Raw genomic sequence first — 27,001 nt, forward strand, 5'->3', positions numbered from 1 at the left:
TTAGTAAGTAAATTCTGCCATCTGGTGATTGCTGATGTATGCATGGGGTTATTGATTTGATGCAATTTGGCCCTTTGAAAAGGAATTTCCTACTGTCTCTTTACTTGTCCTCCTTTGTTCCAGTGATAGGACCTTCTTTGTATTACTGCACGTAATGATTTGATTTTTGGACAGAGAGTCAGCGGAGCCACCTCGTGCTTTTACAGCAGTCTCCATACCTGCAAAGACAGCGAGGTGCCTCAGGATGAGCCTCGCCAGTCTGTTACAACTGATTCCTTGCTCCCAGCATATATTTATGATGTTTGTAAACTGCAGCACAGTGGCTCACAGCCTTGTAGCCTTGTTACAGCTAAAACTTGCTACCTCTGCCTTTTCCTTTCCCTCCCAGGTTCCTCTTTCTTTCTACACATACATTATTTCTTTCCCCTGTTGCCCACTCGAATGCCACTCCTGGTGCCTTTGTGCTCCCAATGTCCATCCTGCTGTACTGCTGCTGTTGTCTCCTCTTCCCCTCAGCCACCTTCGTTGGACTGGGCTAGGATAGGAACTATGCTATACCTTGCTTCTAATTGGCAGGAATATTTGATACAGCATAGGATTCCTGATGAATGCATGGCATCAAAACTCATATTAATTTTTCCTTTACAATGGTGGGTAAGGATCTCTTAAGCCAACCAGCCTTTTACTGCTGTTTCTGCAACAGTATTCCTTGTCCTTCTTGCGTAATCCTGTCCTCTCTGGAGTAGGTACCTGCGTGCTGTGTAGAAGCTGTAAAAGTCAGAGTTGAGCACAGAGTGATAGCGCAGTGCTGGCTGATTTCTCTAGTGCCCCTTCATGTGCTTGGTGTGTTCAGCTGCACTCATTTGTTTTGTTTGCTTTTCGGGAAAGATGCAAGGAGAAGGAAGCTCAGGCAAGACAAAATAGCATTCGTCTAACCTCAGGACAACTTTTTCATCTATCAGGCAGAGAAACAGTTGTTTAATTAAGCGTCAAGGACAGCGGAACAAAATGGCAAAAATGATCATGTCTTTCCCATGTGGGGTGTACCAAATCAGGTGTCTGTATTTAGAAAAGGCCTCCAGTCCCAAATTTACCCATACGTGTCATGGGCCACAGCCAGCTCCAGGGCTCTGCCATGGCAGGTAGTAGGTGAAGGAAGGGATTTCAGGCAAGGTGCTCGAACGATCCTGTACCTGTACACTCAAAGCCACAGGGGTTTTAATAGCTATTTTAGAGAAATGTTTCTTGAGGGGAAGAGTTTTACAACTTGTCATCTTCCTAGTGTAAATAAGTTCCCGGGGAACTACAGGCCGGTCAGCCTGACCTCGGTGCCGGGGAAGATTATGGAGAGGTTCATCTTGAGCGAACTCCACAGGCAAGTACAGGTCAACCAGGGGATCAGGCCCAGCCAGCATGGGTTCACAAAAGGCAGGTCCTGCTTGACCAACCTGATCTCCTTCTATGACCTGGTGACCCGCCTGGTAGATGATGGAAAGGCTGTGGATGTCATCTACCTCGACTTTAGCAAAGCTTTTGACACCGTCTCGCATAATATCCTCCTCGGGAAGCTGGCAGCTCACGGCTTAGGCAGGCATACTCTTCGCTGGGTAAAGAACTGGTTGGGTGGCCGAGCCCAGAGAGTAGTGATAAATGGTGTTAAGTCCAGTTGGCGACCAGTCACGAGCGGTGTTCCCCAGGGCTCTGTTTTAGGGCCAGTCTTGTTCAATATCTTTATCAATGATCTGGATGAGGGGATCGAGTGCACCCTCAGTAAGTTTGCAGACGACACCAAATTGGGTGGGAGTGTCGATCTGCTCAAGGGTAGGATGGCCCTGCAGAGGGACCTGGACAGACTGGATCGATGGGCCGTGGCCAACTGTATGAGGTTCAACAAGGCCAAGTGCCGGGTCCTGCACTTCGGTCACAACAACCCCATGCAACGCTACAGGCTTGGGGAGGAGTGGCTGGAAAGCTGCCTGGCCGAAAAGGACCTGGGGGTGTTAGTAGATAGCCGGCTGAACATGAGCCAGCAGTGTGCCCAGGTGGCCAAGAAGGCCAACAGCATCCTGGCTTGTATCAGGAATGCTGTGGCCAGCAGGAGCAGGGAGGTGATTGTACCCCTGTACTCGGCGCTGGTGAGGCCGCACCTGGAATACTGTGTCCAGTTTTGGGCCCCTCACTACAAGAAAGACATTGAGGTGCTGGAGCGTGTTCAGAGGCGGGCAACGAAGCTGGTGAAGGGTCTGGAGAACAAGTCTTATGAGGAGCGGCTGAGGGAACTGGGGTTGTTTACTCTGGAGAAGAGGAGGCTGAGGGGAGACCTTATCGCTCTCTACAACTACCTGAAAGGAGGTTGTAGTGAGGTGGGTGTTGGTCTCTTCTCCCAAGTAGCTAGCGATAGGACAAGAGGAAATGGGCTTAAGCTGCGCCAGGGGAGGTTTAGACTGGAAATTAGGAAAAATTTCTTTACGGAAAGGGTGGTCAGGCATTGGAACAGGCTGCCCAGAGAGGTGGTGGAGTCACCATCCCTGGAGGCGTTTAAAAAACGGGTAGATGTGGCACTTCGGGATATGGTTTAGTCTGGTCTACCCTTGATTAGTCTAGAGTGGGCTTGGTAGTGTAGGTTAATGGTTGGACTGGATGATCTTAAAGGTCTTTTCCAACCTAGATGATTCTATGATTCTATGATTCTAAGTTCTGGAAGAATATTTGACTAAATCATGTTGAAAGGACAGCTGCCCAAATCAATAGAAACAATTTCACCTTTCTTCCCTCAATGCAGTGTTTATGCCATTACCTTTCTTAGTAAACTGAATTTTTCCATTTTTTCCATAAAAGGTGACCCTGTGCAGCTGACCGGATGGCACTGGAGCTCTTCAGCAGTTACCGGTGTCCAATGGCTTTAGTAACAGTTATCTGGGGGTGCTAGGATGCTGAACATTTATTTGTTGGGATGAACATAATGGTTTCAAACAGAACTCTTTAACCCTGTTTGCCATAATCTACAGTAGTGATTAACAGACAATGTTCTTCCTCAAAGCCCCTTTGATTTAAAAATAAATAAATAAAAATATGGTTCCTTTACTTAATGACCAGTGCACTGCTGATCTTCAGTGGATGGTAGCTGGTAAGGATGCAGGTATAGAAGAAAAGACATTTCTGTTATGTCTTTTGAGTCAAATGTAGGCATAAAATTTTGTAGGAGTTAAAAACCTTAGCAAAATTTTAAAAAGTACTTTCTTAAGAGTTAAAAGTTTAATGTAAAAGAAAGGTGTTTCAAAAATATGTGGGGGTGGATGGAATGACAAACTTGCCCACATGTTGTTTGAAACCTGTAGGACATGCTATGCAGCCACAACACCATGTGCCAGTGAAGTTTGATGGGTTGATCATACTCTGATCCAATGGGGAAAGTTGCACTGTTTCTCATGAGTTAGCTTTTCAAAACGTCTCTTGAAATTAAATTTTTCATTTTCCGCTAATGCATACAGAAAGAGGAAAATGGTTCTTCTTGCAAGCAAAAGTAAGAAAAAGGCATTTAAAATTGTGATGTCCCTAAGGGAAAAGGTATCTGTGCTGTAATGTTTAGAGGGATATGTCTCAGCATGGTATCCAGTTTTCAGTAGTATAATAATTCTCTTTAGGTTCTCAGGACCTCTAAACAAGGTCAATATGCAGTTTGGGGAAAAAAATGGCTGGATGGTCTTATATTGCTGTCTCTGGCTATGAGTCTTAGTGAAAAATACATGTATGACGTGTGTGTGTGCATTGTAGATACAAAGAAAGAGATTTGAATTCTCAGGTAGCATGGCATTGAAAAATGCTAGGCAAATTCCCTCTCACAGGCAGTGTGAAAAACCATTATGTGTGGGGAAGAAACCTGCACCAGAAGAAACAGAGAAATGGGATTCAGTAAATTGATGTTTTTAGAAATAATATATCGATATCTCTGAAAGTGCAGCAAAAAGGCTGTTGGCTGGGAGAGCAGTGAGTAAGCTAAACTATGGCGACAGATGCTATAACACCATAACGACTTTCTGCATTTTATTCCTTTGCTTCATGGGTGTGTGTGCATTTAATGTGAAGGCCTTAGCTTAGTTCTTAGAATAATTTTCTGAGTTCGAATAAGAAGAAAGGAAGGAAGCAGATAGTACCTGCAGCTACACAAACAAGAGCTTTACAAGTCACTAAGCGGAGTGAACTGTGTGTATTTAAGCATGGGGTTAGTGGAACATGACAGTGCATGTCACCGGTACTGTGTCTGTGCCAGTCTTGCTCTTCCTGGTGTGGTTTTGCCTTAGCCTTCTACCTGGATCTTGCCTTGTGCAGCCACGGTGTTATCTGGGGAGAAGCCCAACACTCTGCAGCATTGGCTTCAGAAGAATTTCAGAAAGCCTTTTAGGAAGGTGGTTGTATGGTATTCCCGCAGGGCACTGTCACAGGGGTCTCATAAAAAAATGTTAAAGACATATTTTAAACCTTTCTCGCTTCCATTGAAAAAGGAATATTTGGCTCTTACTAACAAGATACAGTAAGAAGAAAGATGGAAGCTCTAACAGCAGTTTAGCAGAGAGGACCACAGCTCACGGCAACCTGTGCACCAGCAGGTAAAGAAGGTGTCCAACTTGGTGCTGAAGCTGGCGAACTTCTGTGTGCAGGGTGCTCTGTGCCTCTGCACGCAACCATGGCTGGTGGGACAGTGGGTCACTACCGTGGAACCATGGCTGGTGGGACAGTGGGTCTCTACCGTGGACGTTGCCTGAGCTATGGCTGCTGAAATTTGTGTTCTTCCAGTCATTTTCTGCATTTCTTTTGTTTCTGGTTAGCTAATTAATAATTTGCATTAGTTATGGTGAGGGAGTTTGTGGAGAACTGAATTAATACTTCGTTTATATTAAAGAACATGATTGATGTGCTAATTACATGGATACTTGTTCTCAATATTCTACTTTATCATATACAAATATGAAGGCCAGCTGCAGTAGCAAGCTCTGGTAATATATATACACAATAACAAGGGCAAGATGTATTATTTTTCAGGTTCATAAAATGTATTTTTTTTTCACTGTGTACAACTCAGACAAGAACTGGAATCTCTTCTCACTGGATATGTGAGATCTGGGAATGGGGTCTCATAAGTGCGTAGTGCGTGTTGATATCAACTGCTCTTCTGCACAAGTGATACAAGTACACAAGGCAGTGGTTAGGTTTAAGGATGTAATTAATCCTACTGACACCAAAATAAATTGCTGTAGTTTGTTGTTCAGCTCTCCTTTGTGGACCTAATTGTGTGCATAAAGTTATGCATGTAACTTAAGTGTTTGACTTCATTACAATCGAAACTTAGAGCACAATATGGGATCATATTTTAAAATATCATAATGACAGTCCATTTCTCTATCTCCCTCAATTAGCCTTGTTCATCCAAATTTGCTCATTTGGAACACTTGAATTTGTACAAAGAGCCCAAATTCCTCTGTTCAGCTCGTTATATGTGCAGGAGTAGGTCTTAAATAGAGCATTATAAAGCTTTGCTATTATATAGCCATGTACATGCATAACATCTGATTTATTTATTATTTTAAAGAGAGATTTTAGGTGTGGTTTAACAGGCTGAAATATTTTGGTACAGCTACCTTCTGCATTTTCTAACTTGTAAAGCCTTAATGACCTGAGTACATTTATTTGTACAGCTTTGCAGGGGTAAAATAAACTAGACCAGATATATTTCAGAAGCTTTAAAAATAGTTTAAAGTAGATGTTTCTATAAATCCCTATTTTATTACTGTAAGTGCAGTTATTTCATGGAATAGGACATAGGGTATTGTTTCCTTTTGCACTGCTGCTTGGTACACACAGCTGATGAGTGGCATTTACAGAGGGAGAACCAAGCACATTAAGCAATTGTTTGCACAGTGCTATATGCTGAAATACTAAGTCAGTCCAAATTCCTATGAACTTTAATATTTTTTTTTCTTGTAAGCAATTCTCTGTACAAGCCCCATTAAATGAATAAAGGATTTCTACTGATTGCGTTAGTTTTAGCATCTGGCTGCAGGGATTCAAGCATGAACACTGCAAAACTGTATCCTTGTTACATGCAAAGGAAAAGAATATTTTGGTATGTAAAGAAATCTTTTGATCTTAAAGAGATTCCTGTGGCTATAGCCCCAAACACCACTTTGAAAGTGTACCTCTCGCTGGCCACTTCCAAGCTCTAATGAGACTGATGGATAAAAATGAATTTGTTGGAACAGACCTAGACAAGACCCCATTTCAGGGCAGATGCTGCATATTACAGGTATGGCTCTGTGGTATGCAGCACTACTATAATCACTTCTTTTTTCAAGCCACATAAGGAATTTTGCAAAACCAGGCCCTGGACTTGCTATGGATGTTCCTTTGGATGTTTTTGGTGTGGACTGGGGAAAAAGGAGTTCAACATCTCCATTGCTGGCATTATGAACTTCCACTACACATAACACACTGCTCTGCTCTGTGTCACACGACACTGAAAGGCCACGTGGGAGAGAGCAGTGTGCCTGTCACCTTTACTTGATAAGCTGAACTTGAGTACCGGTGTAGCTCATTTACTGACTGAGACTCTACTTCCAGCTCTCTGTAGCTATTGTAAGAGATTTCTGTCTGTACAGTTGCCATTTTAAGAGAGCGAGTTTAAGCTATTCGTGCTCAGATTGCTTCCTTTTTCACTCCACACGGTAGGGGAGCTGATTAGGCTCCTTTCAGATCAGTATAGCTTTATATAGAGTGGGTCCCCTAAAATCTATTGTTTGATTTTTTGATGTTTCTGTCTAGTGGCTATTATTATTTGTTTGTGGTGTGGTTTTTTTTTTTTTTTTTTTTAAGTTAAATGGCTTTTAATTAGACAATGAAACAATATTCAGATTAAAATTGGAAGCTAACATGGTATGAAGTATTCTGCCAAATTGGAGTAATTAATGGTAATAAAAATAGTCCATGTAATTTCTGATTTAATGGTGATTTAAACTCTTATGTTTCTGCATTTGTAACATTAGAGCAGAATCTTTTGTGTTGTGTTTACTTTAAGCAATCTACTTTAAAGTACTTATATAGGAAGCATTATTTAGTGCTTTTAGGATTACACTAAACTAATCTAAGATGTGCCTCATTAGTTTTCCTACTATGTGGAATAAAAAAAACTTTCAGCATTGCTCTTTAAACTGCATTTTGCACTTTTTCAATTACCATATTGATGATTTTTTTCTATGACAAATAGACTATAGCGTTCTGTTGTGTTCTCTACTTCCTAGCAGTTCTTAAATTTACAATAATACTGAGCTTGCAATAGGCATGATGGGGGGGTGTCAGTCTGCAATATATTTTGATCAAATGTAAATGGTATTATACAGATGTTAAAATTAGAATGTGTCATAGAGCTAATACATAATATAATTGATCAGCTATTTTTGTAAAGCTGATCAAGAACTAGCTTTTAGGTTGCTGGTTTTTAGTTAGTACAAAGAGATTATTTTTAGTGGTACAAAATACTCCCAATATTTTGAGTTTAGAGGAACTAGAGTTTGTACTTAAAAAAAAACCTTGCCTGGTCTTTCTGGAGATTTTATACAGATGTCACGCATATATGTATTGCTGAAAAATATACAGACTCATCAATGACTGAACAGGCAATCGATGAGTATGCTAACATTTCATGCAGAAGGATTCTCTAAAGCAGCTGTTGGCAACCTTTCATATGTAGCATGCCAGTTTTTGTTCACTAAATAGCCAATGTCTTAGTAAAAATACGCAGCAATGCAGATATGCTTGCCCTCAAAAGGAAACTATTCTTTGAGGTTGTGCTTCATATCTTTGCTTCATCAGAAGCAAATTTTGCAACTATATACATGAGATTTTCTGAATAACTTGTGCAAGATGTGGTCCCCTACTTCATCCATCTTTTTCTTAAAGACATCATTAGTTTTTTACAGAATAGATGGCATAATAATAACATTTCCTGTAAGTCTAATCTCTCTCATGTCAAAAATAAGCAGAAACTTCTCTCCTCATTCATAGTCCTCTGGCACCTTGATGATACGCTAACATTTACGTGTGTAAAAAAACCAAACCAAAACAAAACAAAAACACTTTAGAAAAATTGCTATTGGTTTTTTTGGTAGCATCTAGTCAGATTCTCAGAGGTCCTTAGCTCTCTGCAGGCTAGTATTGGTCTGCAAACCAAAGTTTAGGAATCTGTGTTTTTTCCTCTTTCATAAACAGGTATGTGATGCACATGCTGTGGGACAAAATATGGTGGCAGCAAAATAAAACTGAAATGTTTTTAGCTCTTTTAAGACTCAGATGTAGGATACCAAACACTTAGAAAACCATACATATTTCTATAAATGGACTCTATGTTTCTTTCCATTGGAGTGATGACAGAGTCTCACAGCACTACAACAGGGAACTTTCTCCCTCTTCTTCCTGCTCCAGAAGCAGGACTCTGTAGTGTACTTTAAAAGTACATATTAGTTACTTCTCATTAAGGAGCACTGAAGAAAGCAGCAGTTGTCTTTTGAGATTGATCTTTATCCTTTGTTATAGTCCAGTTTGAAATGAATCAAAAGTCATTTGGAAGCAGGATAAATGCCAACCCTTGAGGTTAAGCATTGCTCTAAATTTGCAGTTGTTGACAACAAGCCATTGTTTTAGTTGTGTGTGTGTTTTTGCCCTTCCAGTGCAGTTTACATAAGCACTGTTGTTGCAGGAGTCTGGCTTTTGGATGTTTACCAACATCCAGCTGACAAAATGGTTACATGGAGGGATAGAAAGTCTTCTTGATACTGCATGATACTCTGTTCAAGGAGGTTAATGGCAGCAAGCTAGTTAATAGGCTAACTCCATGGCACAGCAGATTTAGGTTGTTAGGACCATCATAAGATTTAGAACTACTTCTGAATATACAGGTGGGGTCTGTAAATCATAACAGATGGTGAGAATGCTAAGAAAGGTGAAAAACTGAAATCTGGAATCCCACCATTTTCATTTGGATATGACTTGGGAAAATTTTATTCTGAATATGCTTTGAATTGAAAATTTGTATTTTGTACGATTCTGAGTCTTCGGAGGTTTGTTCTGTAGATATCAGTGAGTCTTGAAAAGCATTACATTTTTAACAGCGTGAAGAAAACTTTCAGATAATTCCTTTCAGATAACTCCTGCAACTTGACTATAAGGCTCTCATATATATGACAGACTCATGCTTACCAGCAGTAATTTTTAATACAAATAAGTTTGTGATTTCAAACTCTTTATACTTTACAAAGGCTAGAAACTGTTTACTGAAGAATTTACAGGGTCTGGTATGTTACAGTTTGTGGGTATAGGAGGATGTAGAGAAATATGTGGCAATCCAGAGATTTGACCATGAAGATTATTATTCTGTATGCGGTCAAAGTTCATTACATGAAATATTTTCAGTTTTTAAAGAAAATGTAAATGTTGCATTCATTGCTATAATATCAAGATGATAATAGTATAAATGGAATTTGTTTGAGAGAAGGGTGGGAAAGCAAAATGAAAAAGTCTCATATTTCTTCTATCCCAAGTTCTTTTTCGCTGCACATGCTGGAAGTTGAAGGGAATCCGAGACCTATTTCTAGTTTTCTTAAAGAAATGTGGATCTGGGTCTCTCTAAGGTTGTTTTCCAGTTTTAAAGAGCTTTTCTTTCTGCTTTGCTCCCTGTAATGCCTATGGACAGCAAACTGGGGGGGGGGGGGGGGGGGGGGAAGGGGTGGGGAGGGGAGAGAGAGAGGATTTGCCAAATATGTGAAATATTGCATAGCAAATATTCCAGAAATTACATGGTCTGAAAGGGCTTAGCTTTGGCCAGTAGGGTAATATTTTTCTGCAAGTGATTGTACGTAATTCCATAGCAGAGCCAGGAGCTGCAAACTAAAAATACGACTTGATTCTCCTAAAACAGCATTGCTTTGTTCAAGACTCACAAAACATTTCAGGAAATTTTAACCTCACTTAATACTGTCTGTAAAGATTAATCCATAGAATTTTTAAGGAATGATATGGTAGAATCTCTCAGTCAGTAAGTCTATAATTCTATAAGTCAAACTTTTCTATGGGTGTTCTTTTTCTGATATAGTAAACAGAGTAAAATATGCAGCTGGAGAGTGAAGCTGGCCTGGTTTTAAAGTTCTGCAAAAATAAAAAGAGGATAATTAACTATTGCAACAATTTAGCAGAGCAAATGGTGGATTTTCTTGCATTTAAGGTTTTAAAATATGTATTACGTGCCTTTCTGAAAGATAAGTTTTAGTACAAACCAATGTATTGGATTGGGCAAAGGAACCTCTTGGTTGAACTCCACAGCCTGTGTTTCAGTTTGAGAATTTGCTTAGGAAATCGGCTCCATTCAGCATTTTCATTAGCAGTGAGGGTGATGGAATACAGAATAGCTTATAAAATATGCAGATGACACCAAGCTGTGAGAAGTTGCAAATACCTTTCTGTATCAGATCAGAATTTAAAATAAACTTGGCAAATTGGAGAGATGGTCTGAAATCAGCAAGATGAAATTCAATAAAGTGAAGTGCCAGATGATATATTTAGGAAAAAGAATTCAGATACGCAAATACAAGATAGGGAATACCTGTCAGGAGAGAAAATGGGTAACAAAGTCTGTACCCAGTCTGTATTGCTGCTGCAAACTAGGGAAATGTAATTCTGGAATGTGTGAAGAGGGATGTGGTATCTTTAATGTAGGGTAGTTATTTCAAATTAGGGTTAGTGAGGTTTCAGTTGGCCTATTGTATCCATGTTTGGTCATGGCTTAAAAAAGTTTAGAAAACTCGATCAGAGAATTGAGTTTGCCTAATTTAAGACAATGTTAGTAACAACCATCTGATATATGAAGATTTTAAGGCAAAAGGTAGACAGAAATTATTCTCCATATTCCTGAGAGAAGAATTAAGCGAAATCTGTAGAATTTGCATTCAGAGAGATGAGGGTTGGGTTTTTGAAAACACTTACTGAATTACGAGCCCCAGAGAAAAGCCACCTAGACATGTTGTAGAACCTCCTTTTTCAGGAAAAGCTATACAAAAGTATATTGTGTGAGTCATAGAATCATAGAATCATCTAGGTTGGAAAAGACCTTTAAGATCATCCAGTCCAACCATTAACCTACACTACCAAGCCCACTCTAGACTAATCAAGGGTAGACCAGACTAAACCATATCCCGAAGTGCCACATCTACCCGTTTTTTAAACGCCTCCAGGGATGGTGACTCCACCACCTCTCTGGGCAGCCTGTTCCAATGCCTGACCACCCTTTCCGTAAAGAAATTTTTCCTAATTTCCAGTCTAAACCTCCCCTGGCGCAGCTTAAGCCCATTTCCTCTTGTCCTATCGCTAGCTACTTGGGAGAAGAGACCAACACCCACCTCACTACAACCTCCTTTCAGGTAGTTGTAGAGAGCGATAAGGTCTCCCCTCAGCCTCCTCTTCTCCAGAGTAAACAACCCCAGTTCCCTCAGCCGCTCCTCATAAGACTTGTTCTCCAGACCCTTCACCAGCTTCGTTGCCCGCCTCTGAACACGCTCCAGCACCTCAATGTCTTTCTTGTAGTGAGGGGCCCAAAACTGGACACAGTATTCCAGGTGCGGCCTCACCAGCGCCGAGTACAGGGGTACAATCACCTCCCTGCTCCTGCTGGCCACAGCATTCCTGATACAAGCCAGGATGCTGTTGGCCTTCTTGGCCACCTGGGCACACTGCTGGCTCATGTTCAGCCGGCTATCTACTAACACCCCCAGGTCCTTTTCGGCCAGGCAGCTTTCCAGCCACTCCTCCCCAAGCCTGTAGCGTTGCATGGGGTTGTTGTGACCGAAGTGCAGGACCCGGCACTTGGCCTTGTTGAACCTCATCCAGTTGGCCACGGCCCATCGATCCAGTCTGTCCAGGTCCCTCTGCAGGGCCATCCTACCCTCGAGCAGATCGACACTCCCACCCAACTTGGTGTCGTCTGCAAACTTACTGAGGGTGCACTCGATCCCCTCATCCAGATCATTGATAAAGATATTGAACAAGACTGGCCCTAAAACAGAGCCCTGGGGAACACCGCTCGTGACCGGCCGCCAACTGGACTTAACACCATTTATCACTACTCTCTGGGCTCGGCCACCCAACCAGTTCTTTACCCAGCGAAGAGTATGCCTGCCTAAGCCGTGAGCTGCCAGCTTCCCGAGGAGGATATTATGCGAGACGGTGTCAAAAGCTTTGCTAAAGTCGAGGTAGATGACATCCACAGCCTTTCCATCATCTACCAGGCGGGTCACCAGGTCATAGAAGGAGATCAGGTTGGTCAAGCAGGACCTGCTTTTTGTGAACCCATGCTGGCTGGGCCTGATCCCCTGGTTGACCTGTACTTGCCTGTGGAGTTCGCTCAAGATGAACCTCTCCATAATCTTCCCCAGCACCGAAGATTATGGAGAGTCTACACAATTCTTCCTTAGCACAAGACTAGGTGATGCCTTTCAGCACACATTTATGTAATTCTGTGTTGGAGATGAGAGTAGAGCAACTAGTTTGAAAAACTTCTCTTGAAACATCATGGAAAAGTTGAATGGCCTCCTCCAGCGGGGAAAATTGCACAGCCGTTGGGGCAGACAAGCTACTCAGCAGAGCTTTGCGGGCCAGCCGGGGTCTGCAGCCTACAACTTAGGGATCATGGGACTAGAGAATTACCATGATCCTTTGTGAGCCTAAAATCCATTTCTCTCTCATACATATATGTCCAGTTATGAAGATCTTCAGAGGAAGAACGTGATTTATAGGAATCAACATTGCATCTTAGTCCTAACTGTGAAGAAACCATTTATTTATGGAACTTTCTTCCCACAAGAGTTTCCATTAATTCTGTTGATGGAAACATTCTTCAGCATTACAGTACTGAAATAGAGCACAGAGCATAATACTGTTCCCTGCCTTCAAAAGTGAGAAAGAAACACAAGAGGGAAACTGACCTTGAAAAGTTAATGCTTTGGTTTCTTATTAATTTAGAAATGTGATTTGACAGCTTGATGCTCTAATTGCAAATTATATTTTTAAATATTTTCTTTTATCAACCTTGATAATTTAACAGACTTTACCAACTGGCAAGTTTCACGTAGTTTTTGTTCCAAACTCTTATATACCACAACACTGCTCCTAATCATCTGTGAAAAAGCTGCCATGCAACAGAAGACTGGGAATTGCTAACAATAATGATGAAAACTAATTCAAACCAGGCTACAGGTAGAAGCTTTTGTGAAAGCAATCTGCATCTTTTCAAGTTGGTCAAGCTAAAATTGCCTTTTAGAGAAGCAGTTTGTCTTTCATTACAAAGGAAGACAAGCTATTATCTCAGTACACAACAAGTACCTAATGCATAGGTCAAAAAATAGGCAACAATTATATATTGAATAGGGAAAGTTTTATGCAAGTTTGCCTACGTTGCCTTTCCCTTTGCATCTCTGCCTGTGAAGTCGTTCACAGTCACAGGTGCAGTGTAAAGATATATGGGCTGTTCCTTTGCAAAGGTTTGTGCGTTGTTATCTATAGCCTCTTCCCTGCTGCTCTAGACAGTTGTCCTGTCAACTGCGATCTCTTTCAGAATAAGCTTCAAGACTGTGCAGGTCTAAGCTAATCCTGTTTCAATACTATTTTGAATGCTGTAATTTAATACTCATATGGCACTGCCTTTCCCTAAAAGAAAGTAATTTAGCATATTTCATAAAGGAAGTGGTAGTAAAAGATTAGTTACATGGTGATGGGCAGCATGAATCATGGTATAAATCATTTCAGGTGAGGAAGTACAGCTTCCACCCCAGTGGGAAGATACTAGGAAGGGACATCAATATTTTAACATTTTAATTGCATCTACTTGTTTGTTGCTACTTTCATTCTCTGTTTTTCTTTTTGGCTTAATTACTTCTCCTTAAAGTATGCTGGGTACCTAGTAAGTTGACTAAGCTTGAAAAATTGATTCAGAGACATATGAAATAAGAGCTTGTGAGCTACTGGAATCACAGGGAATGACTTGTGAGTTAGTTGGTTTTTTTAAAAGCACCCTCAGTCTTACAAAAAATAACTCAAACTATTTGATCTGTCAGTTCTATTCAGAGCTTTGTCATTATGTAAACTGTATGACAATTAAAAAAAAAAAAAAATCAAAACCAAACCAAAAAACCCCATAGATTCTGCAGACTGAAAATAAACAGTGGCTTTCTCTGTGGAGTAAGTTGGAGATCTGTTAGTTGCCTGCTGCTTTGGTTTAAGGCAGGTTAGAAATGCACTGTTTTTGTAACGTATAACAGCTGACATTGTAGACTAAGTGATTTTTTTTTTTTTTTTTTTTTTTTTGGCCAGCAGTATCAACAACCTTATAAGCAAAAGGAAGGAATGAATAAGTAAAGATTCTCTAAGTGATTTAGATTCATGCTGGTTTTTATTTACAAGTGTTCTAGATAAAAGGCTTAATGTTAGGTTGCAGAGGTCCACAGTACATGAGACTATAAAGGCATAAACAATTTGCATGTTATTGTATAGGTTCTATAAAAATCCTCTTTCTCTGATCTGATTAAGGACTCTACCTTGAAAAGGATTATGTACGTTTTTAAGTTAATATGCTGTGAAATTATCAGGACTCCCAGCAGTGCATAATTCAAGAATGTGCATATGCCTTCAAAGGACTGAGACCTAGATAAAACACATGCAGATTAACAGGATAGTTTTGAAATTTTTCTAAGATTTGATGCAGGGCCAAACTTTGTTGTTAAGAAAAAAATTACTTTAGACTGGCCGAGCATGTACGTAATCAGATCTAATGCAGTAAAACCTAGGTAGGTTACAACACTTGGCTAATGCAAATTAGTGCATTTTGATAATTGCACACAGAGTGGATAAACAGAAAGTGATCAAAGACAGAGCATCAAAAAATGGACTTTATTAATTTATCACTACAACTGTGTCTATATCTGTGAGTTATAATGATGTGCTTAGTTCAGTTATTTGTGGAGGCATTGTATGTTGTACAGAGTGTTCACTTTCTGAAGTTGTTTTTTGTTGAGAGGAGAGCTGGTTTTGACAAGTTAGAAAGTGTGAATTTATTCCACTTCTTGACAAGAATAGATATGTTTGTCACTGCTATACAGCTGAGATTGAAGACTTTGTGTGCATGGTGAATAGAATATGTAAATTAGCACTGTAAATTATGAAGTCTTTTGGCCTTTTAGAGCTATGGATTTAAGACTGTTTTCTAATTATTTTCTAAGATGTACAAAGATCTGCTGGGCAGTCTAGAAGGTTAAGTTTAGGTATGTTTTGATCCTAGCAAGTTTTCTCCCTCCCAAATCCTGAGTCATAGGAGCTTGGGAAGCAGCCAGGAATTTCACTAGACAGGATAGAGATTTTTAAGCACTGCTGTGAGTGAGAGCTATCACTGACTTCCAGACGGGCATTTACATAAATGAAACAAAAGATATGAGCTTTGTGCTATGAGTATTTTCCCCTACTTATGTTCTTTTTGTATTTTATGCTTTATCTTTTTTTTATTTGTTTTAGCTCTTATTTTCTCTTTTGAAAGCATTTTTCCCTCTTTCATTTTGTCATGAAAAGATAAATTTTAAGACCTCAAACAGGAATGCAAAGCTTTTCAGTTATGCTACCTTTGCATAATAAAACCCTGAATTAAATGTCAGGGTTATAATTATTGCTGAAGTATGCTGGCAGGTGAGACTGGATAACTCAAGCCAAGATAAAAAGGTGGTAGAAATAACTACATTAAAGAGATGTTGTTCAAAGAAGGCATATTAGGATAAGTTGTAGTGGGCAAAATGGTTGATTAGGCTTTTGTGATATGTTTGGTTTTAATTTATTGGTGGGTTAATCTTGGCTGAGGGCCAAACGCCCACCCAGCTGCTCACTCACTCCCCCTCCTCAGCAGGCCAGCAGGAGGGGAAAATAGGCTGAGAAAGCACATGGCTCGAGATGAAGATCAGTTACTGTCACAGGCAAACCAGACTCCACTTGGGGAAAACTAATTTCATTTATTGCCAGTTAATGTAGATTTGGGTAGTTGAGAAACAAAGGCAAAGACAGACAAACATGAAAGCATGTTCCCCCCTCGCTCTCCAGCTCTACTTCACTCCTTCGCTGCAGACCCCCTGACCCTTCCATGAGTTTCTCTGTGCTGCTCCTTCCTCCTCACACTTTTAACCTGCTCCGCTGTCGACTTTCCCCATGGTTACAGTCCTTCAGGAAAAGTCTGCACTGGCATGGGCCCTCTGTGGGCCACAATTCCTGTCAGGAAAATCTTCTCTAGCATGGGCTTTCTGCAGGCTGCAGGCAATAACCTGCTCCAGCACCATGGAGCTTCTCTGACCCTGGTGTTTCTCATAGTTTTTGTTCCCTTCTCCTCTCTCTGTTCAGCATTTTCTGCCCTTTCTTTACTATGTTTTCCCAGAGGTGCCACCAGTGTTGCTGATGGGCTCCGCCATATCCTGTGGTGGGTCCATTGCAGAGCCGCTGTGAACCAGCTGCCCCGGCATGGGACAGCCCCCACCTCTCCTGACAGAAGCCGGTGCTGCAGCCACCCCTGCTGCCGGCACCTCCCCATTTACACCCTGTACGATGCTTCTGTTTGCTTTTGTTTTTTCTCATTCTTACCCCCACGGCACCGCCATTATGTAGACAAGGAGGAAAATAAGAGATATGCCAAAAGTTGTTACAAACAAAGGGGTTAACTGCATGTTTTCCTGTCGCTCCCTTTCTGCTTATAAAGAGAAAGTGAAGGGACTTTCTTGACTGCCAGCTATCACCTTTCGGTCAGTCGTGAGGTAATAATCAGCCTTTCTATTGATCTGAATTTTTTTGTGTACTCTTCAACCTCTTTACCTGTCATAATTTTAGAGATTCACCTTGATTATAATTAGATCTTTGGAGCATGGCTGCAGAGGTGAGAAAGCAGCGCCGATCTTCCACACGTAGCAACCACACCTGGGACCTAACTGGATGATGGTGGCTGTATTGCCTCAAAAGCTGTTGCAAACACAAGAGGTCAAAAAATGTGGTTAGGTTGTGTAATCTGCCCATCCATTCCTAAGGAAACTGCTCCTAATGGTTTGGTTAACTTGTCTTGGGTCTCGGCGCCACTGGCTAGTGACCAGCAAAATTGGGACTGGAACAGTATTTTGGCTTTTACAAATTCTTTAGATTTTTAGGGCACAGTCCAGCAATATAATTAAGTATATGCGTGTGAACAATATCACTGATTTCAGCAGGGCTGTTGGTGTCCTCATATTTAGGCACATACTTGTTGTTCTTGTATGAGGCTGTAATCAGTAGCCATCCTCTAGAATTCGGTGCATGTCATGTCCTTGCCTTCAAAACCTGCTCTGCTCTTCCATTCCAACACGCTTAGAGAGCCTGATGGTAGAGGAAGAAATATGTGCAATTTTCCAACAGTTTCTGTTATAAAATTGAGTTTTTCAGCCATTTATAACTTCACCCAAATGTAACTGCTCAGACCAAAATTTCCTGTGCTAGGTATCATGAGTAAGGCTGAATTTTTGTGTACGAAAACGTGAGCTGAAATGTCTCTGTGACGGAGAAAAATGTGTTTGGTTTTTTTTTAATCTTGGAGGAACTCTGCTGCTCTCATATTTTGGAGCAAGAAATGCAGCAGAAGAGCTTTCTGGTCTGAAAGCAGGTACTGGCATTAACAACAATCCTTTTTGCCAGTATCCGGGAATGCAAATAAATTTGGCCAAATCATGAAGTTCTAAAAATTACGTATTGCAAGTGATATTCAGTACAATGCTCTATTAGAATTTGGCAGCTAACACTGTCTATGTTGAGAACACGCTTTTCTGTATAACTCCCATATGTGAAACCATAGAAAACTGGATTTTGTCCTTATTTCTGCCACAGAGCAATTGGGTGAGTCTGGATAAGTCACTTAGAGTATGAAGTTGGTCATTAGTTTTGCATTCTTCATTCTCAGAGTGCCTAATTTTGAGACTGTTTAGGTTAGGTTTTTATTTCTGGACGATTCCTATTCCTGTGATCTCCTGAGATCTGTAGGAAGCTAGTAAAAAAGTCTGAATATGTGGTGATTTTGTGAGATATTTTAGCCACTAAAATTATTTTAAAATTATAGGGGTTTTGTATGCCTTACTGTCCTGCATCTGTGCAATTGGGTTTAACTGCTGTTATGCCTTAGCAGAGGTTTTAGGTGACACTTGTATTGTTTTATAATTGCCCTTCACATATAAGCACTGGTTTGTGCATCGAATGAACCGGGGCTTGGTAGGAACATTGCTACCTTAGGACTTGAAGGAACCTCAAGACACCAATGAGTCCGTTCTCCTAACCATGATGGACATCAGCTACCTAGGTAACACGTGATAGGTGTGCTGAGAGCTTTAAGAACAGGCTAATGATGGCAGATGGCCATCGGTTCCAGTGTTTCAGAAACCTTATTGCCAGAAAGTTTTCCTCCGCATCTAACTGAAATCTCCCCTGCCTCAGTGCAATGTAGTTAGTGTTTGTATTAAAACAAACACACAGTTAAGGTTATGCAGACAGCTTTGGATTTAACGCTTTTTAACCTGAAGGTTGATTTTATATGTGTGAAATGATCAAATGTATTACGTGCTGAGACTGAAAGTATTTTGCATCTGAAGATACCGTATTTTTATTTATGGTTCAGTCAAAATAAATTAAAATAATAGATGATTGTTTTGAAAGCAAATTACTCTGAGCACTATATATCTACCATGGCAAGTGCTGAAGAGATGAGAATGTCTTACAATGCTAGAATGAGTTGTGTAAACATGGGTATTTATATACTCAACAGCAGCAAATCTCTGAGAGTTTTTCTTGGTTTTTTTCTTGGCTGAGTCTCCTCTGATCCCACTTCTATCCCAAAGGAGGAGGAGGAGAAAACTAATGTTCCTATCACACATGTTCCATTATTGATTTCCATTCCAATCTACCCAAAGTCTTCTGTGCTGGAAATAATTAGACCCTGTGAACAGAGATGAAGCAAAAATCTATACAGTGCTGGATTGCCAGAAATGAAGACAAGGGTGCCTAATTAATGTTGCATATAGAAAGCCTTCTGGATGAATGGGCTTCCCTTTCCAGAAGCAGCTCAACAGTGGTTATGTCACAAATTTGCTGTTAATTAAAGTGTTCACTGTGTGCCTGTAAAAATGGCATGGAGAAAAAAAACATTGGACAGCAGCAGCATTTTACAAGAGCTCTGCAATTAAAAGAAAAGCCTGTGAAAAATAAGCTTGCGGGCTTCTTACTGATGGCAAGATATTTTCTCCCGTATGCAATTCGCTTTATGGATCATCTCAAAGCTCTTTAGGAACGTCTAGTCACTGAAGAAGTTTGGACAATTCAAAAGTTGGACTGGAAGTGTGTTGGGAGGCTTAAGGACAGGAAAAATGTTCCTGGGAGCTGAGGCGGGATGAATGACAGCGCAGCTTGCATCGGTAGGCAGCTGCAGCCAGGCCAGCGGGTAAGGACTGTTCAGTCAGGATCTGGAGGAAGCCAGTAGATTAACTTTTCTTTGAGTGAAAGGTGGACTGAGGGCGATTTAAGTTAGACTGTGTAACACATCTTGGGAGCTGAGAAGGCAGATGTTTAGGAAGCACGTAAGAGAGGTAACTGATGCAAAGTCTTCACAACAGGCATGCACTTGACTAATAGCAGAAACATCTGGAGGGAAAAACTGGAGGGTATCTGAAGTATCTGAAACAGATTAAGAGAAAAATGTAAGCTGTGTCCATATGACAGTTTCCTTGTTTTCTCCAAATAACACAATGATAAAGTTATTCCCAAAAAAGAAATATCCAGTCTGGTAACCACATCATAGACAGGCCTGAATCGGTGATTAAGCTTCCTGCCGTAGCATGTGCTGTCAGTGGTATTGCAGCGGGAATCCTCTTCTCCCTCTCTAGTCTTCCTGAATCCACTTCTGTTTCTTTTTCCCTTGTCATTCCCTTGCTACATCCAGAGGAGCTTAGGACCTTGTTGCTAGCAACAAAACAAAGACGCTCCTGTGCTGGTCTCGCTTCTGTGCGGTGCACGGCCAGGTGCGTGCCGGTGAGGAAGGTCCTTTGTTTTAGAGGCTGAGAGAAGAGTGCCTGTAGCAGACCTGATGGATTTATCTTTATAGTTATTAGCCCACTCATTTTTCTGTGAAGCTGGTCTCCTTTCTAGCAGTCCCCAGAATAACTATGTTGCATGCCCAGACACGCTGCAGAAAACAGCAATGGGATTTTTGGTGTGTGAGAGGTCTCCAATAGTAGAGGGATTCTGAGAGAGTTGTTCTCGTCCTGTAATTTGCAGGCCACTGGCGTGCCTTCTTTCAGCCTTTAATTCTCTCCTTCTACCTCTATTCCCTCCTTGCTCTTCTAGACATCTGTTGTGGCCAATCTGAGTGTTCCGATTGCTCTCTGTGCATCTCTGGAGAATTTAAATAGCATCATTCCCTCCTTCTTTTTTCTCCCTGTAAATGCAAAGGAAGTTTCTCTTCTTTAGGCAAAGATAGAATTTTTTTTTTTTTCTCTCTAAGAAACTAGAGAATGAGTAAAACCCAGGCTCCTTGGTCGAGCAGATGAGTTCAACTGATGAGTCTATAGGAATCTTCCTAGACTGTGCCTTAAAGTGTGAGAATAGATATGTTTTCTGATGAAAAGCTAGTTGCCATAAATACAGTTTTAGCATGGATTTGATAGAGGGAATTATTTTTCCAATATATAGTATAAGCTGTGGTTCTGGTTTAGGAATTTTATGAAATAATTTGAGTGCAGGGAAAAGGTACTATTAAAAAAGAGATTTTTATAATAGTGTGCCTTCTAAGACCTCTCTCTTCTTGCTATTTGGCTGCTTAGCATTGTGTCTCTCTACTCTGATTCTGTTTTAATAAGCATTTTTCTCTGCAAACTGTCAGCTCTGATGTACAACTGAAATAGGTGTACACCATCTCCCCATTGTTACATTTTGATTCTGAACTCCAGATTTAATCTATTTAAATAATCTACTCTTGGGACTTAAGTCAACTGCTAGATACTTTTTGATGTTCAGCAAATAGTAAAACATTACAATAATTTAAATCAAATAACCAAATCCATATGAAATACACTACTTGTTATCTTTCCAACAGATTTATTTTCTTCCCTGGATCCATTTTAAGGTGCACTGCAGTTGCCAAATCAAAAATAAACTGAGTTTTCAGTATAGGGGTGTGATAAGTGTATGATTTCCATTACATCCCAGTGTGCTACATAATAAAAAATGAAAACACGTAACACATTTTGAGTATAGAATTGAAATGGATTTTCTTACCTAGTCCCAGTGAATAGGTCCTAAAGTGATGGCAAAGACTGTAGTGCCTGGACTGTAATTATCATTTGAGTTATTTCTCAGCAGTAGGAGACTTTAGACCTGTGGACACAATTTAAAAAAAAAAAAAAAGCAGAGTCCTTTTGTCCTTTTTCCCTTTGGCCAGCAGCAGCACGCTGACAAGCCAATGCTTTTGAAATTATTTTGGGTGTGGGAAAAAGTGATTCACATTGGTTCTGCTTGTTCATATGTTATCCTGTTGCATGTTTGTAAGAACATAATCCTACAAAGTATTTTAAAACATATTTGAGTGTTTTAATCAACTGAACTTCAAGAGAGTGTGAAAACAATTCTGGTTTCACAGAAGTCAGTCATGTTTTGTTGTTTTCTTCAGTAGCGGCAGAAACTCATCTACATAGCATATATTTTAAATTCTTATCAGTATAGAAAGCATCACTGCTTGTTCAGTCCTTCCAGAATCAGAGTCCTCTGTAGCTGTTGCCCTGCGTTAAATGAATCTCACTACTGTGTATTTCACATAAAATGGAATTGGTACAGAATATAATCTGCCTTTCTTTTCTGTTGTAGCTAGGCTTTACATCCCCAAAAAGACATTGTAGTCACTGGCAGTGATGACCACCTCTGGAAAATGTGGGCTTTACCTGATGGGAACATCATCATGACAGGTGAAGGTCACACTGATTGGCTTTCGGGCTGCTGCTTCCATCCAAGGTTAGTGCAAACAGTCCCCTGAACGAGCACTAATCCCTTCTGGGGAGGACTTGTTTGCTCTTCCTTTGTTCACTGGCCTGCTTTGATGACTTTCTATTCTCAGTGTAACCCTGCGCTCTCTGCTGAATTTCCAAACATGTAGATAAATGTTCCTCTGGCTTTCAGTGTGTTGACTTAAGATTGATTGCTTTTAGTATTTTGTACATCTTAAACTTTGTCCACGTGCCAGTGCACGTAACAAGGAGTAATAAGCTTTTTAGGTCTCACTGTATTCATTTTCTCCATGTTTGTGCCCTATAACAAACATGGTTCCATTATGAATAATACAGAAAGTTGATTTCTTGCAGTAGGCATTATTTGTCATATGACTAAGAGTATTCAAGTTTATCTAGAGAATAAGAATACGAGCTTTTCTCCTTTCTGTTTATACAGATTTGAAGCTGAATTAATAAATTAAAGTGAACATTGAAAATTAGAAATAAAGACTTAGGTTACAAGGGTCATGGAAATAGGCCAAACATGAAGTAGATTTTTTGGTCATTCTGTTGAAAAATAGAGTTTTTTTCAAAATTGCCATTTTACTCTCAAAACAACAACAAAAAAATCCATTTGTTAAAACTAAGCCTGTATATGTTAAAATGATTTTGCATCGGATTTGTGAGGCTGCACTTTTAATAGAGTTCTTTACTGTTAATATAATAAAGGTCTGCCAGGCTACTCACCTGAGGTTCACCTATAAAAAGACCATTATTAAACCTCCAACTCTGTATTTTCATTGTATTTATTTTATGAAGCAATATTAGCTCTTTCCTTCACAAGAAGGAAAAGTATCCTATTTAATTTCATGGTTCCTCCTGATTTCTGATATTGTAATGAGTTAGCAAACACACACACAATCCTCTAAACACAAGAAAATCCCCTCCCTGTTTTCAAAACCTCAAGAACATGGACTCATGCTTTCTGGGATAAATTAAACATGCACTTACTCTTTTCTTGCATCTCTTTTTCCTATTAAACATAGGCTTTTTCTTAAGATGCTTGTATTTCCCAATGTTTGCTTTTTCATGTGTATATCCTTAGAAATAATTTCATATATTTAAAAGAAAATAATAATATTTAACTTAAATAATTACATGTAATACAGGAGGAGAGAAATGGAGGGCTCAGCCTCTCATTTTAAGATGGTAAGAAAACTTTTCTATTACTGAGTGACAGGTTGCACAGAGTTTATGAGCATACTGGACATCCTAAGTCTAACTTGCAGATAAACAGAATGCTGCCTTACCTCTTACCTGTTATGAATATAAAACTCATCACAGAGAAAGAAAGGGAAATAAAATTAGAAGAGCATGTTATCATTTATAAAGCTGCTGGGCATGCTAATCAGATTTCGATAATGCATTGTTACCATGACACCCACTGACTCAGAGACTCAAAACTATTTTCTCATTAGTCTTTGACCAGAATACAGTCCTTTCAATAGGCTTTCCTATTTCTCATTCAATTATTGAAATTAAAATGAGTTGAGGTACATGATTATTCTCTTGCAGTATAAATTGACTCCTGCTGAATGCTCTGGAGTGATTCAAAAGCAGTGCTGTTAAAATATTGTCTTCCGTTATTGGATAATATATATAATGTGACAGAATACATTTAATCTTTTTTTTTTTTTTTTTAAGTAGGGGACTTCTATATATCAGGAGTTCTGGAATTAAAAACAATTAAATAAAAATGGAAAGTTCTCACAGAATTTTTCTGGAATCAAATGTAGACAGCCTCTAGTTTTGTTCCTGTTTTAAAGATTTAAAATTGTGTTAATCCAAAAATTGAAAAGAAGAATATTTTTGTGGCACTGGGCTATTAAATTGTGATCCAGAAGTCTGGGTAGAACTCCCACACTTCTACGTTCTTTCCTTTTTGTCCTCTGTTAGATCATCTCTCCTCTAGGTTTCTTCTCTCCATCTCTAAAACCAGGTTTAGAACAATCTCCACATCTGGTCTGAGAAATATCCTATGTGTAGCCACAGGATGCACGTGCATGCATAGTCACACATACAAGTCCACTTTCAAATCATCTTTGGACAGCGTAATAATAATCCACACACTGACACCAAGTGGACTAATAATTTGAGGAGAGACAAATCTAGAGCTATGATATGAATTTAACTGGTGCTTCTGCACATACAAATGACTTAAAATCCCAGAAATCCATTTTTACATGTTCACAGTGTACTATTACTTGAACAAGGGTCTTTCTCATGGTTGTCTTTGTGCCAACACTGTGTAAATACTGGTGAAGTTGAAAGTCTCGTTAGTAGCTGTGAAGATCTGTATCTTCAAACTAAAGGTGATGTTACATTTATATATCCTCAGCTTCTCCAAAAGCAATGAGAGAGTGTGGGTTGGTAGTAGGAACTTACCTGTATACAATAAAAGGGTAAAGGTATGTATTAGGGTCTGGACCTTGCCCACTGATTAATACATAATAGTGATGAGGACCGTCATTTGAATCTTTCCCAGTACTGATGTACAATAATATCCTTAAGAATCATAATGCCATTGAGTCTTAGGGGCAAAGGCCACTGAGTTTCTGAAGAGCTGTTGGGTGGACGAGTCTCATTTTCCCCGTCACTGACAACGTTCTTCATTCCACGATTAATTTTGCTTAAAAGCACATCTCCTTCGCATCTGAGAAAGTAGGGTGAGGTGAGAGTGCGTGGTTTGCTGAAGCTCCAGAGTCTGGTGGTGCATAATTTTTTTACACTGCACACAGTGCTCTTTGGTCTGCACAGAGGGTCTTAGTCCATCATGTGCTCTCCCCATGCAGCAGTGGCTCCCAGGACAATAGATGAAGGGGAGCAGACTAGCTCTGTTGCATGTGAGGAGAGCAGAACACCTCTGTTGTGATGTTCTCTGCAGATCTAAGAGTAGGATTTTACCTTAAGCTTTTTAAATAAAAATAAAACTTCAAACAGGTCCTGTCACCTACAGAGTGCAGCAGCTGGAAGGAGGGAGGAGAACAGTGTTTCCTTTTTGAGGCTCAGGTGACAACTGGACAAACTTCAAAAACAAACACTATTTTTACTCCAGTCTGGCTGAATAGTACTTTGCAGATGAATTAGCTATTGCAAGTTTCTGTCACTGTTGAAAAATTTAGGAACATTTTCCAACTTATCTTTTATATGTGTGAAGGAGTGAGGGAGTCAGAATGAATCCTGCCACAGTCATCCACATGGGCTTCGTGTTAAAAATCTGGATAGCTGGAGAAAAGCTGTGTAGTATACCTGTGTATACCAGGTAGCCCAAATGTTTGGAATAGCAGACAAAAATCTACATCTTCTCCCAGTTTCCAGAATAAGCTGAGGATGTTAATGCTGCATCCTTAAGAACCATACTCTAATTACACTAAGATATTTCATGCCATGTACTAGATTTATTTATCTTTATTACTAACCTTCCTGGGTGGCTAAAGAATCAAGCTCTGCAGCATAGCAGAGGTGTTTGTTAATGTCTGATAAAGTCCTGCTGAACAGTAAAATATTGCATTCTTGCTCCACGTGTGTGCTGGTATAATGCATAATGTCCTTAATATATTCATAAATATTAATCAAGTCAACTCTTAAAATGTTTGTAGCCCTTTTCATGGAATCATTGTTTGATTCTGTGGAATACAATGAATTTCAGAATTGAAAAGAAGTATAAACTGTAGGTTCTTAAAGCTATTTAAAACTTGCACTGAAAATGGTCAAATTGTCAACTACTTTGCAATGTCCTGTTCACCTGAGACAGAAGCAGAATTGCTTGTATTCTTTCTGTTGCTATTTCAACTCTCACAGTTACCGAGGAAAGAAATCAAAACTGCTATTAATTTGTTTATTATACCAAAAAATACCACAGCACTCATCTTGAACTGTGTGGATTTTCTTTAAGCTCTGTTGCTATTGGAAAACTGGAGGTGGGTATTGTCTTCTCGGTAATGGGGGAGGAAGCGGGGGGGGGGGAGATTGGATAAGTACATTCATGCATCAAGCATCTTGAAAATAAAGGTAGTTAATGTTTGATATCTTAGAAAAAGGTGCCAGTGAGCAGATGCAAGATAAAGATGAGTTGTTGAGCTAAAAGAACAATCCATGTTCTGAAAGAACAGAAGCAGCTCTAGATTGTATCTCTCGAAGCTGAAGGAGGTGATGTTACCCTGATGAAAATCTATGCATGGATAGATGAGAGAGACCACCTTGTAGAGAGTGAGTGCAGAAGGAATTAGTGAAATATATTGAGGATGGATGAGAGGGCTCAGTGGTTGAATGGGTTGGGGAGGGAATAGCAACTCCAGGTGGGCTTGAATTCATGCAAGAAGCTTTTAGGGGAATTCGGTAGCACATCAGAGCAGGCTATGGAGGGGCAGTGATTTTGATGCTCCCTGAGTGACTGGGGGGTTTTGGGTAGTCACCAATGAAACATTTATGAATGCTTGGTCTGCAGAAAGGTCTAAGTACCTGTCTCTAAAAACAAGGTCTCTTCCAGCTGCGTAAAGCTGAGCAGCACAAAATCACTGCTGAACTTATGTTGGCAAACACATAAGCAGCCAAAAGCCATGAATTCTGCTCTTGAATTTAGCTATGCCCTGTTTCTAGTGGAAATTTAAGGCTCGAGATGGGGAACACAGGATACAATTTGGAAAATCCACTTGGATGCTCAGAACTTCCATGCTTAAAATCTGTGGTGTTGTGGGTGACTGAGCACTGTGGTGGCCTCTCGAGTCTAAGTCCAAAATGTTGCTGACAATCCTGAGTGAGAGAAAGTGACCAGGATAGTGATATTTTCTCAAAGTTTTAAAGAGCAGTGTCTGATAAACATGAAATTGAGGAAGTAAGAC

General features: G+C 40.0%; 1 protein-coding gene across 1 annotated transcript in view; it reads left to right on the top strand.

Moving 5' to 3' along the window:
• Window positions 1–27,001, top strand: part of SPAG16 (sperm associated antigen 16) — a 432,336-nt gene that overhangs the window by 193,699 nt on the left and 211,636 nt on the right. Inside the window, 1 exon segment of the mRNA XM_075710523.1 lies at window positions 21,982–22,125. Within this exon segment, the coding sequence (XP_075566638.1) occupies window positions 21,982–22,125 (144 nt within the window).

This window comes from Pelecanus crispus, chromosome 5, assembly GCF_030463565.1.
Source record: "Pelecanus crispus isolate bPelCri1 chromosome 5, bPelCri1.pri, whole genome shotgun sequence".
In the NCBI taxonomy this organism is placed as follows: domain Eukaryota; kingdom Metazoa; phylum Chordata; class Aves; order Pelecaniformes; family Pelecanidae; genus Pelecanus; species Pelecanus crispus.